Below are 24,881 nucleotides of genomic sequence, written 5' to 3' on the forward strand. Positions count from 1 at the left end.
TGAATTACTTAAAAACTATACAATATAATTCGCTAAAAATTGAAACACTTCTTCACAAATTAATGTTCCTGAAAATTATAAAATTAATTTACAATCATCATGTAATTTGTTTAAATAATTAATTCTACACATAATTTGAAATTGTCATAAAAAAAAATTTTAGGGTCCGTATTTTAATAAGAAAATATAGCGATTATTGTTACGCGCTGAATGAAGGATATCGCGTTATACATTGTAGGTGATCGCGCTGCGCTCCCATGCTAGACGTCTTCAACATGCCTCAACTTGTTTATTGATTGATCTTGTTTTTACTTAAAAACCTTTAAATCAGAAGTAGATTATTTTTTTTAATTAAAATTTTTTCTTATTTTTTTATAAAATTTTTGCAACAGAACTAAACATTAATGCTCATTGATAGTGATTTTCTTGAAATCTTGTTGACGCGTTTTCAAAATATTCGTGTTTCAATTTCTGTTGTTTAAAACGTTCTTCGCGAAACTATTTTAGTTTTTAATTATTTTAGAATTAAAAAGTGTGAAATATTTATTGCACAAGACATAATAGTAAGTATAATTAAGATGTCAAAAAAAATTAATTATTGTGTTAATCCTTTACAAAAAGTAAAACACGTCTAAAAGAGATATCAATAAAAAATCCGTAAATGAGTTGAATATAATAGTACCTGAAAAAATATAATTATAACAGATTTTGAAAGCTCTAGAGATGAAGATTTAGTTCTCGATGACGAAGATATAGATCCAACATACAAGCATAACAGTATGGCGCTCAATAAAGTGGCAATTCGGTTTGATAATATTTGATATATTTTATTCCTAGAAGTTTGAAAATTGTAAAACAAAACTGATTATATTTCTGTATTTGTAGATAATCCAAAAAATAACAATGCCGCCGGCTAATAAGAAAACTGACAACGACCCTGAAGGTCAAATACAGGCAATGATGAATCAGCAACACCAAATGATTACAGAGCTTAAAGACGAGATAGAGTGAATGAAGAGAGAGCGAAAATCTAATCATCAGGAAAATGAATTACTGCGCAAGGAAATAAAACGCCTTGACGAGATCAACAGAAAATTGCCTCAGAACGCAACTCGCGCAAGTGTGAGTGAACGTAAGGATATGGGTACGCAAAAAGATTTAAATATTAATATAAACAATGACAATAGTTCGACATATAATGATCAGAAGGGAGACAGTCAAAATCAAATTACTGATTCTAATGTGAATAGCTATAATAACAAAGTAAACAATGAAATGCCAAACACAAGTTTTCGATCTCAAGGTGAATCTTCTCAAATAAATAGTGATTTAATTAGTGGAATATTAAAACAGTTTCAAGCTTTTTAAATTAATTTAGTTTTACCGACTTTTGAACCGGAAAGAAATAATCTCATTGAATTTATTAAAGAATTGGAAAAATATTGTATAAGAAAAAATATCGATCAGAGTCATAAATTATTGATAGTCGAGGATGCACTATTGGGTTCTGCCAAAACATGATTCGAAACGGTTGCGATTCCTTTTTATAATTTTCAGGATTTTAAAAATCAATTTATGGAAAAATATTTTCACTCGAGGCGCATATGAAGGCGAAATCAGAGTGGGAGAATAAGAGATTTCGAACACAGGACAAGTCGCTTTTAACGTACTATAACGAACAAACTAAAATGGCAAAAATATCGGTACCGCGGATGGAACAACATGAAATAAATTTTATTATAATGAATCAATTTCCTCAAAGAGTTAGGGATATTTTAGTGACTATTGATTATAATGATAATGTTAGAATTTCTCAAGCACTTGCGCGTTTAGATTTGTCACATGCAGGAAACCTTGATAAAGGTACGAATCATTATCAAAATCAAAATAGTAACTCGTATAATCAATCAAAAAATAATTATCACTCGAATTTTAATAAGCCTACTAATTTGCAAAATGAAACCCAAAATGATTGTAATCAAGAGGGACGTAAAAATGAAAATTGGCGAGATCGAGGTGATAGGCAAATGAAAAGAAATGATTCGTATGAGGCTTCACGTGTCAGATTTCAGGAAAATCGCGGTGTCAAAAATCATAAATGGGGAAAAAGAGAAAACAATTATCATCGAGAAAATAATGTTGAAAATAGAAATATCGGTTTAAATAAGGATAGTTCGGAAACTTCGCATGAAAATGTGCGATCGTTGCAAAAAGCAAAGCAAACTGACTTAGTCGAGGAACTTTGTTGGGATGTGCAGCCAAATAATAATGATTTAGAATTGAAAAATGAGCCTCGTGTAGTTAGTCCGCAAATGATGATTCGTATAGTTAACGGGAAATATCCCATGCTCATTGATTCAGGTAGCGAGGTTACCTGCATTTCGGAGCATTTATATAACGAATTAAAAAGAGAGTGTAAATTATCCTAACAGACAGTTACATGGAGCACACAGTGGGCCAGAAGGCGTTCAAAACTGGCCAAAAGTCCAAATGTCTTTAAAAGTGCCTGAAACTCGTTACTCGGGGGTTTTTTGGGGTCGCTGATTACGAATCTGAAGTCAGATTTTTAAAATTTAAAATGGCGGATCCAATATGGCGGACGATTTTTTCTAAAAGCCGACCCAAATGACCTGAAATTTATTACTCGGAGGTTTTTGGGGTCGCTGATTACGAATTTATAATCAGATTTTCAATATTCAAAATGGCGGATCCAATATGGCGAATTGTTAAAGATTTTTTTGAATTGAAACGAGATCGAGAAGCAATATTTGTTGAAGATATGATAACATCTGACGTGTCCATTAATCTATAGAATATATCTTCCAAAGTTACAACTCTACTACTTTTCCTGCTGTGTTGTTGTCTGTAGTTCTTGTAATCTTTATTACGTGATTCACTTGCTTCTTCACCAAGCATTCCTACAGGCAGCATACTTGTACTTATTATATCAGAACCATGCACAAGTATCTTATGAAGTGTTGCAGTCATAGGATACGATACCACGAGTAATTTCCTACGTATATTTCGGCAGTACGAGAGCATACTTTGTCAAATTCAATTGAAATTATTGGAAGATGAATCGAAAGAGCAATCAGTATAGTTTTTAAATTTTTTAATAGCTCATGGTTTAAACCTAGACATTCAGCAAGAACTTCAGGATATTCGAATGCCCTACGAGCTGTGTTAACGTCATTGGTAGTACCTGCGCCTCCTGGTTTGGGCTTATCTACAATCAATCCTAATCTGCTTTTTAGTACCTTTTGAATTCCAGATTTTCTTGCTGAAAAGGCTGCTTTGTTTTTGGCACCTCTAACTTGCCAAACTTTGATAGGGAGTCTATAAGAAATATGGAGGCAACATTCAAAGATTCTTATCCACGCGTGCAAAGGGCTGATCCCGTGAACGAGTGAATTACTATTCGGCAAAAAAATTTCACTATTTTTATTAGACAATGTGTTGAAGGTTTTGGGTGTTGTGTGACAAACAGGGCAGGTTTGCATAGACTTTGTACCAGTTATGATGTTTAAAACCTTTCCATCTATTAAAGTTAAGAACAGGGAAAAGTGAATTTGTACGCGATATACCTCATCATCTTCATCTATTTTAATTTCTAAAACTTGTAGTTCAATTATTTGTTCTTACATATTCTTCTTTTCATCGAGAATAATTGATTTAGATTCCTTAGCAATTTGAAGTTTTACTGGACGACAAAATCTACTGAACTGTGAGGTTTTGTTATTCCATAGAATATCATTATTCTTATTCAGAAGACGCAGAGGAATTAGAGAAGTTGCAAATAAGTTGCCATCGCTAATATTTGAATCAACTGCATTTATTTTATAGTTCTGTTTGTACTCTGAATGTCCTGAACTTTCATCAAAACCCCATGAACATAATAATGTAGCCTCCATCGATTTAGTGTTCGTATTTTTCATATTCTGGAGTATAACTTCTCGTTGTAAGATCACTAATCTTTCTGCAGTATGATTTAATAATCCCTGTAATGTGACTTCTGCTTCATTTTCTTGAATCTTAATTGCTTCCTTTGGAGATCTACATTCGGATTTAGCTTCACGCACTTCGTTATAACTTGGCCAAATATCTGCACCACATAATTTTGTCCCCAAATGCATATTTGTGTACACGTTTTTGGATAAAGAGTTGTCTAACAAAACGGCAAGGGCTTCTTGAGGTGACTTTTTAGTAAGTGATAATTCTACAAACTTTTTTTAGTTTTATATTACGTTTAGTTCGTAAAGTTGCAAGAGAAACCTTTAAACGACTTATTCCATTTGGGCAAGCATCCTCTAATCGCACATTTAACTCTTTGAGGATATAATTTAAAGCTTGTGACAGATCACCCTCACCCGAAGGGATATTATTGAAAATCTGACGCTTTGTGAATTGACACATGGTCCACTGAGATAATCTTTGTATCAAATAATAGTTACTTAATAATCTTTAAGCCAATATAATTTAAAATAAAATACTAATTTAACTCAAAAAACAATACCACACTTCACCCCTAAAGGTTTGAAAAGACAGTATAATCTCATGATCGCACTATGCAGTGTCCACTAGTAGCATGGAATATTTTGGAAATTTTTTAACTTTTACGGCAAAAGTAGCAAAAAGTAGCACATCTATCTCAAACTATACGTTTCAAAGAGTGCTTAGAGACCTTGACCGACTTTATAGGAAGCGGAAACTAGGGGAAAAGTTATTCCGAAATGAAACATGTCATTTACGATCGCAACAAAGAAAAGAAAATAATGTCTAATCAAAACAACTGAATATGTAACTGTTTGATTTAACTGTTAATTTTAGCTCTATTGATGTTGATTAGTAGAAAATTTATGTTTAGAACCTAAAAATCCAAGTAAAAATAATTAAAACAGACATACTTTGATGTATAAAAGGTAAAACAAAAATTTTGAAAATTGAAGATGTAATCGAGTAGTGCTAATACAATAATATATTATTTGACAAAATATTTTGGATATTCGTAGCAAATCTATCTCTGAAAATGATTACATAATTGTCATCTATCAATTTAAACCTTGACTTTTGGCCAGTTTTGAATGCCTTCTGGCCCACTGTGGAGCATTGGGAAATAAGGCTATGACTATAAGACGACAAATTCAGCTAACGATAAGTGTAGGAAATGAGGAAGTAATTTTTTCATTTTTGGTTGTACCAAGTCTATCATCACAAATTATTGCTGGTGCTGATTGGCAGTCCCATTTTAAAATGATAATTGATTTTGAAAGTAAAATTATAAAATTTAACGGAATTAATTTAAATAGTGAAGAAGTTTCATTCCATTCGAAACCGGTAGAAAAATCTATACGATTATGTAATTTATTGGTAATTAAACATGATTTGTGGTATCAAATTAACGAAAATTCCGGAGGTAAATCAGAAAAACAAAATATTTGTAATTTGGGAAATGTGTATAGAGAGTCACAAGAATTAGATTCTGAAATGGGGGATCAACATTATGAACAATCCGTGTCGAATCCGTGAAGACAAAATCATTTTATACAGATCTAGAGATCGCAGATGTTGAAAATTTTGAGGAGGAAGTTGAGCATTATATAGATAAGATTAAAATATTAAATGATGAGCAGAAGTGTATCGTTCGCGAATTATTGATGGAAAGTCGTGCGGTTTTTTCAGATAAACCCGGGTGCACCAATATATATGAACATAAAATTCGACCGATGCGATGAAAGATAAAATAATTGTAAAAAAATCATACCCAATTCCTTATAAGTTGCAAAAGTCTGTTGATGAATGAATCGAATATATGGAACGTTTGAAAATAATAGAAAGAGCCGAAGTAGAGTTTTGTAGTCCGTTGCGAGTCGTTGCAAAGAAAGGCGGTAGTGTGAGAGTATGTCTGGAAGCGAGATTTGTGAATGCGATAATTAAGTCGGATAATGAATCTCAGGAAAAAATCGACGATTTATTAAGAGATGATGAAGGAATAAGATATATTTCAACTAAAGATTTCGTGAACGGATATTGGTAAGTGCCTCTAGCGAAAGAATCGCGAAAATACACGGCCTTTATCCATAATGGAAAGTGTTATCAATTTTGTAGAATTCCATTTGGCCTTAAAACTGCGGGTGCAGGGTTTATTCGAGCCGTAAGTTTGGGATTGGAGGATCGACTGTTGTCTCGTATTAAGGTTTATATCGACAATTTTTTTTATTGCATCGGAATCGTTCGAGGAGCACATTGAATTATTAAATGAACTTTTTAAGAAATTGATTGAATTAGGTTTCAAATTAAGTTTAAAAAAGTCTCGGTTTTTCTGTGATTCTGTTAAGTTTTAAGGAGTGATCATTGATCAAACGGGAGTACGTGCAGATCCCGAAAAATTACAAGCTATTAATGATTTTCCACCTCCTAGAGATAGAAGGCAGTTACAGGGTTTTCTAGGGGTTTGTGGGTTCTCGAGACGATTCGTCCGAAGTCATGCAAATTATATCGCACCTTTTCGAGATCTTCTCAAACCTCATACAAAATGGAGCTGGTCTGAAAAACACGACCAAGCTTTTTATGAAATAAAAAAGAATTTTATAAACTCTTGTTTTATATCATGTGATACCAAATGAATGTTCAGATTACAGACGGACGCAAGTGATGCGGGAATAAGCGGTGTTTTATACCAGTTGGACGATGAGAGTGAGATACGAATTACTGCATTGATTAGTCGCGTTTTAACCAACGTTGAGGTTCGATACACGGTCACGGAAAAAGAATTGTTGGCAATCATTTATTCATTATTAAAATTCAGACGATATCTTCTGGGAGAGCAATTTGAGATAGTAACCGACCATAAGGCGTTTCTCTTGAATACGCCTTATCATAATGCGCGATTGATGAGGTGGGCATTGTTCGCCCAGGAGTAATATTATAAGATTTATCACTGTAAGGGATCGGATAATGTTATTGCTGATTTTTTTAGCCGTAATTTCGAAAATGAAATCGCGAGCCTGTGTAAAGAAAATGCATTTTTCGTACGTGAATTAGTGAAATGTTGCAAAGGGAAGATTCATCCATGGATTTCAGAAAGGAGAATGGGATTCTGTATTGCAAATCCATGCATAATCTAGAATGGAAATTAATGATTGCTAGAATTTTTGTATCATCGCTACTGTCATCGATTCATGAGCAATTGGGACACGCGGGTGGTCAAAAAATGCAAAAATATATTGAAAATTTTTTTTATTGGCGTTATCTTCGAAAAGATGGGAGAGCGAATCATAACGAATTCGAATTTCGTGCGCAGTTGTGATCTTTGTCAGAAGACAAAATATATTAACTATAAAATGGAAGGTACATATAATTTTGTGAGTGTCTCGGGACCTCATGAACTCGCGTCGGTTGATTTTTTTGGTCCTTTTCCGTCTTCAATTGTCGGATTGAAGTACATTTTTGTCGTTCGGGATATTTTTTCGAAGAATGTTCCTTTATATTGGTCTTGGTACGAGTAAAGCATTTATCGAATGCATCAAGGAAAGTAACATCAAAGATGTTTCATTTGTATAAAATTAGTCGAGATGTGAATAATAATGCCTTCGTTCTGTCTGATATGTCGGATGAAAGTTTAGTCGTGGGAACATACAATCGATTTTTGTTAAAAAGGTATAATGAGCGTTCCGAGGTGAATTTTTAGTTGATTAACGAGCGATCATATCCTGTGGTGTGATGACGCAAAAGTTGTAATTTTTCATAAATTGGTTGAATATTAAGATGGTTTTGCTGATTGATCATTCGGCTGATAAAACTATGAATATGTCATAAAGAAATGCGATGTATGAATTGTAAATTATAAACGAAATCCTAATCGAATCGAATTATATCGATTAGTTTTTAAGTAATTCATTTTTTCAAAAACGGTGCTAAAATGTTTAATTGTTTATAACTATTGATAAAATAATTTTTTTTCCAAAATATTTATAGGAGTTGTTTCTACTATTATTTACTACTAAATTAAAAAGTTTAGATAACAATGGGATAACCTTGGTAATTCGTTGATACACTTCAGAAAGCTTTACCCTTTTTTAGACTTCATTTTTTAATAATTTAACGCAAAATTATGTATTTTTCGGAGAACAGCGTGATTCCTAATACCTAAATTTTCTATCATCCCTTAAAATTTTAGATGAAAATCTTTTCACATTTTACAGTAAGATGTACACTACCTAAACATATTTTCCTATACTAGGTCACGTGGGAGGTTCTCACATACCCTTAATCAATTTAATTTGTTTCGAAAGTAATTTCCTTTCTAATAAGTTTTTAATAATAATTGTTTGGAAGGAGCGACTGTAACTCCATTTCTAAAGTATATGTGAGTTTTTAAAGAAATACACTTTCGTTTGGAAACATGAGTTTGCCCTTCTATTCATAGTTTTACATTCTCAATGCTTGTTTTCTTATTTTTATAGTTTTCGAGTTCACTTGATTCTTTCAGCTCATGTATTTTTTTAGAAAGGACCCATAAGCCAAAGAAGTTACTTGTAGTTTATGAATACCTGCTCAAGATTTATATAGTTCTTTTTGTTAGTTAATTTTTTTAAATTAAAAAAAAGCGTCAATTTTTAAAAATATTCTATTAAATTCTATTAAACGTTTACCCTTTCTAACATTTGACGTTTAATAGCTAGATTCCCCAACGAAGGGCCCAAGATTTTCTATTTAACCCCTTCCCACATGTGATCGTCCAATCGCTCAACTCTTACTCCCATCTTGGTCATTTCCGTCCGTGCGTCCTATATACTCAAACGGTTAAACAAATTAGTCAATAATTACTTATATTTTCAATTTGTTTACATTTAACTTTAGACCGACCCTAAACATTGGTTTAAGAGGAACTTAAAAAATATTAAACTACAAACCTGAGATAATTTATCCTGTATTGCAAACTTATTTTCAGGATCAATATAAGCTATACATTTTCTTAAAGGAGTTTCAGCTTGAAAGACAATTGGCTCTCTAAATCCAGTAACTTCTAGTTGTTGAAATTTTGCTAAACTGCTACTTCCATGAGCACACAACCATGCTCGTAGAGGAGAAATTCTCCTGTTTCTCTGAAAATTATAATAAAACAAAATAAAATTCGGTATTGCATTTCATAAGTTCTTACAGTTAATCTGCAGTCAAATAATTTTTTGTCATATTACTGAAATATTTTATATAAATATATTTTCTATTTATTTATGTATTAAATATTAAATGATAGATGTTTACTGTAAAAAATATTTAATAAAATATTATTTAAAACCTTAATTTATTATTAGAGGTGTTCTCTTTTTTAACCTAAAATGCGTATGTCCTTTTCTCAAACGAAAATATGATGTATCCCCTTTCCCCTAAATCGTCTAAAAAAATATTACATATAGAAAATAAAATATATAATTACTTGTGATGAGAACTCTTCATCTTTTAAGGCATATAATAAGTTCATAGCTTTGCAGTCGCTATGGCCACAAACAATAACGTGCCTTATATCATTGACTACACAACCTAATTCCAGAGCAGCTGGTTCACACATTGTTAACTCATCCAAAAAGTGTTGTGAATGTGGCACAATATTTCCAGCATTTCTCACTATAATTAAAAACAATTTTAAATTAAGAACTTTTTTATTTGTGATAAAAATTTGTAAAAAATGTAAAGAAAACCATATTGAACTTATTTTTTATGTTATCCCAGTTTTATATTTACACACGGGAAAACATTCTATGCAAGCGGTGCCTACTGTTGGTAACGCGCAGTACAAAATTCAAAGTGAATGTTGTCCATGGTGTGTGTAGCTGGCGCCTGAATCCGGGACTCATGCTATTCATGTCGTAGCGCGAGCGCTGTGTCGCAGCAGTGTAAATCTGTTTTCCACTGTACTGTAAATAGAGGCGTGATATCCCACTCTGAACTTAACATTCTGTCAGATTTTTTTTTCTTTTTAGAACAAAATGGATACTACAGGCAAAAATACACAAAATATGACAATATGACAAATCGGGACTGCAGCGCATTGGAACCTCGAGATTCATTCCATCTCGTGGAGGAGCACACCGTAGAGGTGATACCACTACGCTCCCCAGACCAGGGCCTACGATGTCAATAACTTTTATGACAAGTACAGAAACTCAAAATACATCGACCATCCAGGTAAAAAGGTCCCATGGCTCTACGACCCCTTCCTTTTGTACTAGTTGTATTAGCCCCCAGGGAAAGAAATCTAAGATTCCTTTCTTAACTCAATCCCCCTTTGTCCCTTTTCTTCTACACAATTATCCATTATTCACATGAGGTGCAATAGATCCTACAATAAGGACAATAATTTCTCTTCTTCTTTTAGTGTCTCTCATAACAAATTTAATTCAGCCCCATTTCAACTCCCTCCATCTTAAAATTCTACCGAGCTTTCATATCGCTATGAATTGATGTGGAACAATGATTCCCTTTCTGACGAAGCCAGATTTGATGAAAAATCTTTGAAAACATTTAAAATCTTAATTGAGTCTGTGTCTTCAGAGAGGAATTTAGGTAAATATAATCATGTAGCCCTCGCTGTACACTTAGAAAAGTTTGTTAGCGACTCTATACGCATTATAGTTGCTAATAGGAAAGATCAAATTATAGTTACCTCCACGTCTTGAAACTTAGCTAATTCTTTGCTTTAATAACACCACTTTACGTACAGAAGGCTATAAAGCATGAATCCCTCGATCTTTAATCAGCAGGAAGACTGTAGTCAATAATGTGGACATTGAACTTTCTCCACTCGACAGTAGTTCTAGGATCTTCCCTAATAACCCTTGAAATGCAATAATTTCAATTCGCCGACGCACTACTCCAGATAATTCCCTGTCAGAACAAGTTGATATTGTTTGTGTCGGTACTGTTACCCTTAATCCATTTTGATCTCTCGATTCTCTTTCAAACTTAATCTGGTTGTAACCCCCAAAAAAAATTTGTTACAAATTTCAGAGGTTCAGGCATTTTGCTTCACAATGTAGATTGTGTCGATCATCTCTATGCTCCAATTGTCAGGGCAAGCACATGGCCTCGGACAAAGTTTGTCCTAAATACAAATACGAATACTCTGTTATGAAGATTAGGCTTCTTAACAATGTCTCTTATGATCAAGTGGATACTATTCTTTTGGAGCAGGGAGTTGCTCTCCCGGGTTATCAGGATTTCTGGGAGAGAATCCCAATCAGATTGATCAGGGTGAACAAGGTGAGTTGTCGCATTCCGACCTTAGAGAGCGCTCAAAATCTAGAAAGTCAATTTCACAGATCGCCCTGAGCGTTTCTGAGACTGAAACTCAGTTCTATTCTACTGAATTCTGGTTCCACTCTTTCTCTGCCTCACTCGGAGATAGAAAAAGAGTACTACACCTTTGAAAGGTATTGTTAAATTGAATTTTATTTTAATATTTTTATCACTAACTTTTAATTATATTTAATATCTATTTTTATTTTGTTTTTGTCTATTTTTTTCTCTCTTTGAATTGTTGGGTTTTGATTATTTTAAATAATGACCTCTCTATACAAGAATCTTTCTCTAATACTCTGGAACTAACGTAGTATCTTCCCTAAGCCATGAGATGGAAACTCTTCTCAGGACACATAATTCGGACGTCGTATGTATTACTGAGACTTGGCGCTTTCAGAAAGTCACCTTTGAGCTATCGGATTACATCACTGTGATACAAGATCGTGTAGGCGGCAGAGGTGGGGAGTTACGATTCTTATTCGCAAGAGACTTGCTTTTCGCATCTCATATTCCTCTCACATTGATGTAGTAGCTTTGGTGCTCCTCACTATGTTTGAATCAACTCAGATTATTTGCGCTTATGCTCCCCCTGGTGGGAATGTATCAAGAGATTTATGGGATGAACTTTTTGAACAATTTTCTCACTTTTCAAATTTACATCTTTTGTGGTGATTTTAACGCCCATCACTCCTGTTGGGGGGAACAACTTGCTGACATCAAAGGTTCTTCTCTACTCACCTTCACACTACAAAGAGACTTATTCCCCATTAACTCACAATTTCCAACAAGACATAGTGATCCTGATGTTTCCAGTGGCAATCGCGATTGCCATTTACCATCCTACAGAATTCTACCACGATGCAGCGCGATGGTCCAAAATGATGTTTATTCGTCAGACCATTTCCCAGTGCTCCTGTTCTTGTGACGCCTGCAGTTAGTAAATTCGATCTGAAAGATCTCAACTGGATTAATTGTAGATCTATTCTTGAGCGAGATATAACCTCGCAACTAATTTGGTCTCAAATCTTACTCCTTCTGAAGTCTATGATCGATTTGTTGGCTCCATTAGAAGATGTATTCTAGACTCTGGCGCCATCATTCCATCTGGTACCTCCCTTCCAATACGTGCTAAACCGCTTTGGTGGAATGCAGAATGTGACAGGGCTTTGAAATCCAAAAGAGAAAATTACAGGAGGTACCAAGCAAACCAATCTTTGCAAAACAGGATGGAATTCAAGAAGCGAGATAACGACTTAAAGTTGATCTTTCGACTTCAAAAGACACAGGCCTTTAAAGACTTTTACAACGAGATTTCCCCATCTAGGGGTACTTCCACCCTTTGGCGAACCATCAGAGCTCTCTCTTCTAGATCTAATCAGCTCTACACTAATATAGCAACCGACTCTTCAAATCCTGAACTCATAAAATACAAAGATGACCTTATAAGAGAGGATTTACCACCAATAAACATCTTTCTTGCCTACTCTATCTCAATTTAATAATGAAGAATTTACCTCTTTCTCAATGAATGAGTTTAGGTCTGCCCTACATCTCAAAACCGGTCGGTAAAGGTTATAGGCCGATCGCTCTTAGCTCAGTTTTCTCAAAATTATTTTAGAAACTTATTCAGCGTAGACTGGATCACGAGGTGGAGGCGAAATGCCTTATTTCCAAATATCAATTTGTGTTTCGTAAAGAACGCTCTTCACTTGATTGTGGTCCACCTTTGTTGAAGATATTCTGAATGGTTTTGCGGACTTCTCACACACACTTGCACATATCTGTAAACATCAAGGGTGCGTTTAATAACGTCCGCCACTCGATTTTAAACAAAATTTTAATTAGACTCGAAATCCAAACCTAACTTAAATAAATTTTATCTCATTTATTACCTGTAAAACATGTATCTCTTTAACCCCGGATGGTTCTGATGGTAGACATTACAGAATTGGAGTTCCTCAGGGAGCTGTTCTCTCTCCTCTTCTCTTTAACCTATACTTACACAAGATAGGACAAATTCTAAATGCCAATATGAAATTTACTATGAATGCTGACGACCTACTTATTCATCTCAAATTCAAGAATCCTGCTAACATGTCGGAGGAGGTCTCCCTCGCCCTGAATAAATTGTGCACATGGCTTAGAGAATTGGGGATGGAGGTAACACCTAACATATCCTGTTGTTGCGTCTTCTTGAGATCTCGAATCTCTTTCCAGAACTTGAGAATTTATAAAAAAAATACTTCTATTAGATGTGAGGCTACTATGAAATACCTAGGCATCATCCTTGACAGAAAACTCACATGGCTCCCCCACATTAAACAAATTGATAACTGAGCCATTCGATCTCTTGCCAACTTGAAGATTGTATCTTGGGTTTCTTGGGGAATATCCCAGATTCTTTCTCTAATGAGTGCGGTGCTCTATTATTTGCCGACTCCGCTCCACCATTCTTAAAATTTAAGATTCAGAAGAATCTTTATAACCAACTCTTTTCTGTTTAAGAATTATAGATCCTTTCATCCCTAAATTGCAACACCTGAGTGAGAAGCCTCAATGTCCCCGCTTTCGCCTGAATAAAGGCAGACTATCAGTCTTGAATGCGTATGAAAGCACTATTCCTATTATAGAAGGCCCACATAGAACAAATCGGCCATCTTACTTCGTAATACCGTGGAGTTCACTCGCTGGTTCTCCTATCTGTGACCTCTTGTCCGGATATGCTCTCAAAGATCACCTTCAACCAAACAATCAATTCAGGTCTCTTATCAGAGAAAACTATTAAAGCCCTCTCATTATTTTTACGATGCATCTTATGATAGGAAAAGGGGCTTGTCAGCCCCGGCTTTTTACGTGTAGTCCTCCAACTATTCGGTGAGTATCCCCCTCCAATTTGGACCATCTATCTTAACAGCCGAGCTCTATTACATATTTAGATTTTTGGCCAAAACTCCACCATTTCAAAAATATGCAACATCTTAAATTCATGAGATATATTCTTATAGTTTTTTCAGTTGCTGATTCAAAATTTAAAGTCAGATTTTCAAAAAACAAAATGACGGATCCAATATGTCAACCAAAAAATGTAAAAATTGACCATATTCTCTTGAAAATTGTTACTTCATTAACAAAATGTGTATTTTGCAAAAAATGTCTTAACCAGGATTAATTTTTTTTTATTTTTTTACATTTCTTTTTTATTTTCAAATCGTCGAACAATGTGAGGTATGGAAATTAAAAATAACATTTTTATTTATTACAGCTTTGAAAATTTAACGTATCATAATTTGACATTATTTCACAGTCGGTTTTATTTTGAGTCACTTGAAGTTTGTTATTATTCAATTTGATAACGATCTTAAACTAAACTGCAACGCGATGGTCCTCCGTTGACTAGAGCCAGGGATATGAGATTCCTGTGGGTTCCGGCTCACTCTGGACTGACTGGTAACGAAAGAGCTATGATGAGGCTCTTAGATGTCCCTAAGTCTCGACCACTTGATACTTTCCTGTCCGTTGTTGAGCGCGGCTAGACAGAGACCTTTAAACTTTTTGAGACGTAGATGTTCCAATTCTAACCCGAATAAAGTCTCTCTAGATGAATTCATTTTCTCCCCTGACATTGAGATAGCTAGAGAGTTTGGTAACTATCTCTGTTCTCTTAATAAGCAGGACTTAAGTAATGATATAGGCACTAATTCCATTACAGTAAAACCCCGCTTACCGCCCACATACTGCTGGAACTTAAATAGTAGCTTACTGTGTTACTGATACTTCTCTTCTGTTTGTCAATTGTTCTGACAGTTGACTGTGCCTCAAGTCATTAAGAAGGAGAAGAACCGCTATGAGTCCCAGCAACACACACACTATAGTACAATGTTGCGCCGTGCGTAGTAAAGCATGGTTTCCCGTGCAGCATTTAAGAAAATGTCAAAAAAACGGATAAATAATAAGTTCGTAACAAAATTATACAAAGGTAAAAATTTGCTTTCTACATGTTTTACAAATTCATATTGTTAAACAACTTTAAGGGGTTAGACCACTGTGAAATTTTTAAAAAATATAAATTTTTTTTTGCTAAAAAGATAAAATAGAGGTAAAATATTTGTAAAAGCTTAAATTTTACATCCGCGCGATGCCGGATATACGGTTCTGTATATCATAGAAACGTACGTTTACGCGTTTTTCTCAAAACCAAGTTTTTCAAATTGTCCGGTAACTTTTCTTGTACAATTTTTTACCAAATTAGCCAAAAATTGGTTAACAGCATCAAAATAACATTCTTTATAGAAGTACGTAGGGGGGTTTTTTTTATCAAAAACTTTTTTTTATTAACAATTTTGTACCGATTTTTTTTACCAAAAAACTCGAAATTTTGATCAAACACGTGCCATTTTCACAAAAATCGGTTTTATCAAAATCCCCTACGTACTACTATATATTTTAAGTTATAAATTAAGAAAAAATTTGGTTTTTTGTTTTAAGTCAAAAACTGAAAAAGATTTTCTACCGGCTGTACACCTCTGCATAAAAAAGGGTTTTTGTTGATCAACTGTCAGCGCCGCCATTTTAATTTTTTTATCATTTGAAAATAACTTTTTAATAGTTTAATATTATAATATATAATTGATTTTTTAATTCATTTTATTTTGTTCTTGAAAAAAAATCTTAAAAATGGGTCTGATTTTCGGTCTTCACAGTGGTCTAACCACTTAACCCTCACGTGCCTGAGCTTAAGTTTGGACATAAGTGCCTGAGCTGAGTCCCAGGGACCCAGCTTAAATTTCATTAAAAAAAAGATTTAAAATCAGGATATTTAATATTTTTATTCTAAAGTATAATTGTAATATTTTGCAAATATAATTGCAAAAAATATTTAATCTTTTGACACTCTAGGGTACATAAATAGCCCACAAAATGTCGTTTCGTTACATCTTTTTCGACAGGGGGAACTTAAGTGTACAGTACAAAAAAAATTAAATTAATTTGAGTATTATTGGGTATTCTTAAGTTTTTGGGGTCGCTGATTACGAATCCGTCGTCAGATTTAGAAAATTCAAAATGGCGGATCCAATATGGCAGACAAAATTTTTAAAAATTAAACATATTTGCTTAAAAATCGTTACTCGGAGGTTTTGGGGGTCGCTGATTACGAATCCGGTGTCCGTTTTTCAAAATTCAAAATGGCGGACAAATTTTTAAAAATTAAACATATTCGCTTGAAAATCGTTACTTGGGGGTTTTCAAAATCGCTATTTACGAATACGGTGTCCATTTTTTAAAATTAAAAATGGCATATTCAATATGGCGGACAGGAAAATTAAAAATCAATACAATTTACTAATATCAAATTCATAATCAGCGACCCAGAAAACCCCCGAGTAACTATTGTTATAGGTGGTCACACAGTGACCGGTAGCACTATTTTCAGATGAATACGTTAAGTTTTTTCAAAAGTATCGGACACATTGGTTCTGCAATTTTGAAAAAGTAACATCAGACTTGTAATCAGTGACCCCAAAAACCCCCGAGTAACGATTTTCAAGCGAATATGTTTAAGTACATAAAAAAATTTGCTTTGGTCCAAGGGACTCAGCTCAGGCGTCTACGTACATAAGAGATATAAAATAATGTATTAGAAAGAAATTTACCCAGCTTAGGAACGCAAGGGTTAAACTTTACATGCATTTTAAAAGAAAAAATCTTAGATTTTTCATGAAAATGTACAAATGGATCAAAGCTGCAAAATAACACTTAATTTTTAAAATAGGAATTAAATTTTTTTTAATTTTCCTTGTTAACATTAAAAAGTACATGAAAAACTCTTAAAACTTAAAATCTGTAACAATCACTCCAGGTCAAGAAAAACTTATCTGATCCTTCCCTATTGAAAATTCCTACAAAGTTTCCCACGTGTGATCCTTTAAAACGAATCTATAAGGAATCCTCATAGGATCCTTTGTAGGTTCTTACGTGTGGTGTGTTTAAGGAAGCTTCCAGACGACATATACTACATTACTGGACGAATTTGGTTCAGGAAATGTTACAGGAATTTATATTGTTTTCCATATAGTTTCCTACGTAGGGTCCTATAAAAGATGTCACAGAAAATGAAAATTAAAAAAATTTTGAATATTTTTTTGTAATTGTTACCTTGCTTGTTTTTCGACTTCTAATATTTTGGAGAAAAATTTAAAAATAAATTTGGAGGGACTGGGGATTGAACCCGGGTTCGACGCCCGCTAGCTAAAGACCCTAGATAATAACCTAACCACCGACTGCCGAGAAAAAAAAAAAAATTCTTCCTTACACCCTGTAAGTAGGAACTTTAGATTTCAGAGTGTGAGGAAGATTTTTGTTTTTCTCGACAGTCGGTTTTTTTTTTTAAATTTTTAAATTTTTCTTTAAAATACTAGAAGTCGAAAAACAAGCAAGGTAACAATGACAAAAAAAAATTCAAAATTTTTTTTAATTTTCATTTTCTGTGACATCTTTTATAGAATCCTACATAGGAAACTATATAGTTTCCTGTAACATTGCCTGAACCAAATTCGTACAGTAATGTCGTATGTTGTCTGGAAGCTTCCTTAAACGCACCCCACGTTAGATCTTACAAAGGATCTTATGAGGATTCCTTATTGATTCGTTTTAAAGGATCACACATGGGAAACTTTGTAAGAATTTTCAATAGGGTTACCATCTGACAAAGAACGATTTGAAAGAATCTTTTCGGGAAGTTTTTATTGAGTTCTGAACGTTCAAATGAAAAATTCGTTTACTACTTTTTTAACTTCAAATTTTATTATAAAATATTGCTTCCTGTATTCAAAAATAAATTAATAATTTATTAAATGTTTAAAGTACTTTTTTACTTTTCGTGGCTGTAGTAATTTTTAAAAAATTTATAGACCAAAAAAATTATTTGAATTTTTATCATTTAGTCAAAAATATACATAAAAAAATTCCTGTAGCGTACTAATTTAATAAAAAGTGGTTTAAATTAGGCTGTATCTGGCACATAGATTAGTCCTGTGAATAAGTAATTTAACCACAAAATATTGTTAGGTTATATCAAAAACTGTAGGAGGGGAATGAATTTTAATAGATTTATAACTTTTAAACAATATGATGAAAAAAATGTTGACCTATGTGTTTTCGAAAGGTTTTTTTCCTGCTCATTCAAATGGTGAAATAGTATATTACGATACTAGGCCAGAAAGTTGGATTTCCTGGCGGGCGTGATTGCTAATTGTTAAACCTAATTGTAGGTATAAACAAATAAATTTTGCATGTTTTAAATTTTTTCTTGAAAATTGATATCTCATCTATCAGAAACTACAATTAATAATATTATTTTAATTATTTAAATGTTTTAAAATAAAATTTAAAAAAAAATACCCAAAGGGGTGAAAATCAAAAAATAAGGGTTGATTTTAAAAAAAGGGGTGAAATTTTTTCTTTTAATTTCGTATACATTATTGAAAAGTACGTGAAAAATGCATTAAAATTCATTATAGATAAATTAAAATCCATTAACTTTTGTCATAGTTATACACGGAGAGAAATAGATGGTACGGGATACTATCTAGATAGTACCAGGTACCATATTTGATCTTACATATACGGACAGCAATCTAGATTCTATCAGTTACTATCCAGATTGTACAATGTAACATCTTGATTATAGTGGGTAACATAACCATACTTTTTGTAACATCTTTGATAGTACCGAGTAGCATAATGATGGTACCGGATAACATCTACTTTTTACCATCTTAAGATCATAAATTCTTACCATCTATTTCTCTCCGTGTACGGATTTGAAAATGACAATGTTACCCTTAACGTCAAAACTTCGACCCCCTCTACTTTCTACAAATATTTTTTTAATGAGTTCATATTTTAGGGATTTATTACTATCATATAGGACAATAATTTACCAAAGTATGAAGCCAATCCCAGAACATTGACTTTTTGGGCTGGGGCGATTGAAAAAGAATCTCTCAAATACATGTATGGCTCATTTCATTTAAATTGTCATATTCAGCTTCCAGAAAAGTTGAGTTGGAAAATTTTGATTTTAAGGCTGAAACTAATTTTTTTATACAGTTTAACAAGTTAAATTAACAAAATAAATAGTGGTCACAAAATTAAAGTCATATATTTCTTATGGCAGACGGTTTTTTTTGGCAGAAATCGTCATATCTTATAAAAATTTTTTTCTGTCAATTATTGATAAAATAATAATACTAAATATAATTTGATTTGACTGGTGATAAATATACTAAAGTTTTTGGGGTCGTTGAATTCGAATTTGAAGTCAGATTTAAATTATTCAAAATCGCCGATCCAAAATGTCGACCAAGAAAATTTAGAAGTTAAGGGGTTAGGGGTAATCAGAATTTTCAAAAAATCAAATTTTTTTTTTTTGCATTTTCGTTAAGTAAAATATCTTAAAAATAATCTCTGAAAATTTCAAGTTAATCCGATAATTCGTTTTTAAGTTATTCGACAAATAACAAAGAGAGCTCGGGCCTTTTAAAGCGCTCGGGAGCGCTTGCAGCTAGTGTCAGCTGCAAGAAATCGGCTTTTAGGGTTCTATTGTCATTGATGAACTTAGACTTGGGTATATGTAGTAGTACCTAAATTAATATGGCCCAGGAATAGATGACTCGGTGTAAGTAATTTAATAATTCGTTTTTTTGTACGTAAATCTAGTGTGAAACTAAACGCGTTTTTCTCAAAACTATGTTTTTTGAACTGGTGACAACTATAACTCGAAAACCGCTCAGTCGATTTTAATGAAATTTATACAGCTTTTAGAATACATAATAAACTCGGGCCTGATCGAAGGATTTTTTTTTTTTTGAAAAATTTCGATTTTTTAAGACCAATTAACTGTTGATTTTTTCCCAAAAATCTAGACAAAAATTTCCTGAGGCCGCCATTTTGTTAATTTTTGAAAAAAAAAAATCCTTCGATCAGGCCCAGGATTATTTATTTATAAAACTAATTTTTTTATCCGATTGATTTCTGATTAATCTCCAAGGACTTATGATTGTCACCGCAAGGACCTTTTTTTGGAACTGGGTTAACACAAACAGCTGTAACTTCGGAAATAAAAATTTTTTTTTTTTTAAATTTTCGTGACTTCAAGTCAAAACATTGTTTAATAATACCATATTACTACTTTTGTAAAATAAAATTATTTAATAGCAAAAAAAAATACTGAAAATTCTCATTTTTTCGTGCCTCTGACTACCCCTAACCCCTTTCGATTCGCTTGAAACTCGTTACTTAGGGGTTTTTTGGGTTGCTAATTACAAATATGACGTCATATTTTCAAAATTTTAAATGATAGATTCAATATGGCGACCCAATATGGCGGATAATTTCAAGACTGATGCGATTCGGTCGAAATTTGTTTCTCGGGGGTTTTCGGGGTCGCTGAATTCGAATTTGATGACAGATGAACATAAAAATTTTAAATACGATGAAATCAAATTTTTTGGAAGCTCTGTTTAGAAACTTATTAGGCCTATAAGTGATTTTTAACTGAACTGCGAAGGGGTTAAAAATTATATAGGCAAAATTTATGTCCTGAAACATTATGAACATAAAGCAAAGAAACATCTATTCATTTCGCCGAAAGAATTAAAATAAAAATTTTATGGGGGTGGGTTATAACCCCATTTTATGGAAAAAATTAGGGGGAGGGTTGCGTGTACGGGTCATGTAGTACACGATTTATGCTATAATTTAAAACTTTTTTGAAGTTTTTACCACGTCAGGTTAAAGAGAAAAATCATATTAAACACCCATAAAAACATGTTTCTTGGGAGTTTTTACCCCCACTTTTTTCAAAATCCTAACATGCTAGGCAATTTTAAGATCCGGGATCGTGTTCAGCACCCAAAAATACATTAGAAACCATTCTGATATCAAGATAAAAGTTTTATTTTGTAGGCCTCTGTGATTTATTACGTTTACTGAAGCCATATATACAAATTTGCATTACACTTATGACATCGACGGGGTTGGTCTCATTCGAAAGAGAATCCAAAAATACATTAATTTACATTAATTAATACATTTATACTTATATCGTTTTCGTTTTTTTCACACACTTCGTTGTTGTGTTCTGCTGCTTATGCGATGGTAAAGAAATTTTTTTGCTCATAAGGTAATTTAAATAGTAGGTAAAAGTAGGAAATTCTGCCGGAAAAACGTAAAAATACAAAAGTGAAGGACATGTCATTTTCATTTTCTGGAAATTGTATAAAATAAAGTTTAATTACCAACACTTGATTTTCCTTAAATATAGAACTAATACTTCACGAAACATTTTTTTAATCTGGTTTAAACACTATATTTTCGACATTTCATTCATTTGAACATTGAAAATGTCTCCGGAGACGCATTACACTTATGACATTTTACCTGCTTTTTGTTCTGCCAATATTATGAAAATCACTTTTATGTCCTTGTAAGTAGAAAAATTATTGAAAATTATTGCTTTTTACTATATAAACAAATTCATTTCAACTAAGGTTATATGAAATAATTTTTTTTGTCAAGGGACACGAATATGACAATTTAAATGAAATGAGCCGTATATAATACATCCTGACTCGTAAGGGAGTATTTTATTGAAAAAGGTCATATTTTCGTAAATTCGATTTTTCTCAAAACAACGTTTTTTGACCTGGCGGACATCATAAAAGAAAAACTATTGCACCGATTAAGCTCAAATTTTTATGGCTTATTTTACCATATACCGCCATCGACGGAACTAGAATCATAATTTTTCATTAATATTTAACCATTTTTTAAAACAATTTATGTTGAAAAAACAAGGTCAAAAATGAAAAAAGTCCGCCACTTTGTTTTTTTTCATCGAAAATAGTTGATTGTAGTTCCGACGATAGCGACGAGCTTACCTTTTAAGAAAATATAAAAATTTTTTTTTTCGATGACCTGAATTGGAGATATCTGGTCCGCCAATCACAAGTAGGGGTATTTTCAGGCGGCCATGACAGCAAGATAATCCATAATAAATAAGGAATAAAATTTTTTTTAATAGTTTAAAACCCCTTCTTTTTGGTATAAAAAGTTTGAAGTAAATAAAATAAATTTTTTAAGAGCATTTGAACCTTCGTGACGTCACAAATCATGGCGCATGACACGCAAACTTCTCAGGTATGTGAAAAGCACAATTTTGAATATTTTTTAAAAAAACCTTTTGGAAAATGTTCAGAATAACATAGACACTGTCTGTTATGTGCGGAAAATTCAAAATTTTGCGTTTAAAACGTTTTTTAAACAATGTTAAGGTCACAAATCATGGCGCATGACACGCAAACTTCTCAGGTATGTGAAAAACACAATTTTGAATATTTTTTAAAAAAACCTTTTGGAAAATGTTCAGAGAAACATAGACTATGTCTGTTATGTGCGAAAAATTTAAAATTTTGCGTTTAAAACATTTTTTAAACAATACCTACATATAAGCAATTCGTGTATTTTTCCTTACTTGTGACAACCAACTTAAACATTGTTTAAAAAACGTTTTATACGCAAAATTTTGAATTTTTCGCACATAACAGACATAGTCTATGTTTCTCTGAACATTTTCCAAAAGGTTTTTTTAAAAAATATTCAAAATTGTGTTTTTCACATACCTGAGAAGTTTGCGTGTCATGCGCCATGATTTGTGACCTTAACATTGTTTAAAAAACGTTTTAAACGCAAAATTTTGAATTTTCCGCACATAACAGACAGAGTCTATGTTATTCTGAACATTTTCCAAAAGGTTTTTTTAAAAAATATTCAAAATTGTGCTTTTCACATACCTGAGAAGTTTGCGTGTCATGCGCCATGATTTGTGACGTCACGAAGGTTCAAATGCTCTTAATAAAAAAAAATATTTAAGAAAAATCACTGAGATGTGGTACTAACCCCTTAAGTCTCGATAGACTAACAGTAGAATGTTCCCTAATAAGTCAAAAGATGTGTCTTAGAAAACTACAAAATGAAGAAAACATCTGATGTGTCAATACATTTTTTTAAGTTATGAGCCAAAATTTTTTAATCTTGTGAAGTAAACTTCAATAACGTTCAGTTACTACTTAATATGATAATGCGTATGATAATGTAAGCCAACCTTAATGCAGATGTGATGTATTAAAAAATATGTTATTTTGTAAGAACCATTGCGATGTTGACCTTATGAAGGTAGAAATAATTAAATCCAAAGTCGTACCCACAAACATGTCTCCAACATTTGTTTCTGTAAACCTAGTAGGAATCATTCTTGAATCCATGCATGTAAAAAATATGGCCTTTGGCTGCAAAAATAGAACAATTGAAATTTAAACGGGTTAATAAATTCTGTAATACATAGAATAGTTTCGGGAGGGAAATAAGAAACCCTACTTTATAGGCTTTTGGAAACTCTAAGGAAATAAACAATAAATAAAATTAGTTTTCAGAGGCGTAGTATAAATTCTTATGTATAATTATTCCTGAAAATTTAAACGAATTTTTACAGCGAGGGAAAATATTTTTTATACTTTTCACTGAGAAATCTATATAGCATTTCCCATGGAATTTTATACGTATTTTTGCAAGAATTTCAAGAGTTTCATGCGAAATTGAACCGCCGGATCGTAGAAGGGCATACGCGTGAAATCCAGCGCTTTAAGTTGGCCCCTGACATGAAAAAAAACCTTTTAATTTTGATTTTTGAATATTATATCCTTGAACAGAATAAAATTCCGCAACTTTTTTCTCAATAAAGTTATTTTTTAAAGTGAATTGTTTTCAAAATAATTGCAAAAAACTTGATTTTTTTATACCGTAATATTTCATTCAATTTTATGTTCAACTCGTCATAAATCCGAAGTTTTTTGACTTTTTGACTTCAGATTTAGAGGATTTACTTTTCAAAGTGTCCCAAAAGTGTTAGATGAACAATAAATAAATTAAAATAATAACCAACATTTTTATTAATTTATTTATATTAAAGGCCAAAAAAAATTATTTAATACTTTCAAATGAAGAAAGTCTGTGACGAACTTTCGAATTGGAAAAACTTCCAGTGGAAGAATTGTTTATAATAGTTAAAAAGGTTTTAAACTAATTTGATTAAACATTTAGAATTTATAACAGTTTTACTTTTTGGTACGCCGCGCGTGGCCCGGCCGTGCCCACTTGGAAAGATTCCCCGGAAAGTGCCCCCTGGAGGTTCTATCAGAATTCCGCCGGAACTTCCGACAGAATTCCGATTAATTTTTTTCAAAATTTTTAGAGTCCTAATTCCGTTGGAATTCCGTCGGAACTCTGTCGGAATTCTGATAGAACCTCCAGGAGGCACTTTCCGGGGAATCTTTCCAAGTGGGTGAGCATTGACTTGAGTATTTCCCACTAAAGAGGAAAGGTTAGATGCTAAAAAAATTAAAACAATAATATTTATTATAAACTTAATTTAATAATAATATTAAATAATTTAATAATATTTAAAAAAATAATAAAAATATTATTAAATCAACAAAAACTTGAACATTTGTTTATAACATATTCAC

The 24,881-nt window shown here is 32.7% G+C and overlaps 1 protein-coding gene across 10 annotated transcripts in view; it reads right to left on the reverse strand.

The window, feature by feature from the left end:
• The window catches only part of LOC127287467 (beta carbonic anhydrase 1), a 246,247-nt gene that overhangs the window by 184,693 nt on the left and 36,673 nt on the right, over positions 1-24,881 (reverse strand). For 7 of the 10 annotated variants that reach the window (XM_051314437.1, XM_051314427.1, XM_051314465.1 and 4 more), the window contains 3 exons: positions 23,561-23,645; positions 9,437-9,624; positions 8,913-9,104 (listed from right to left, as the gene is read on the reverse strand). In XM_051314437.1, the coding sequence (XP_051170394.1) occupies positions 8,913-9,104; positions 9,437-9,624; positions 23,561-23,645 (465 nt within the window). Of the gene's footprint in view, positions 1-8,651; positions 8,787-8,912; positions 9,105-9,436; positions 9,625-23,461; positions 23,646-24,881 lie in introns of those variants that run through there. The other 3 variants (XR_007843891.1, XM_051314478.1, XM_051314483.1) reach the window with 3 other exon arrangements.

The sequence above is a fragment of the Leptopilina boulardi genome, unplaced genomic scaffold, assembly GCF_019393585.1.
Source record: "Leptopilina boulardi isolate dan_hultmark-lab unplaced genomic scaffold, ZJU_Lbou_2.1 LbouV2_122, whole genome shotgun sequence".
NCBI classification, from domain to species: domain Eukaryota; kingdom Metazoa; phylum Arthropoda; class Insecta; order Hymenoptera; family Figitidae; genus Leptopilina; species Leptopilina boulardi.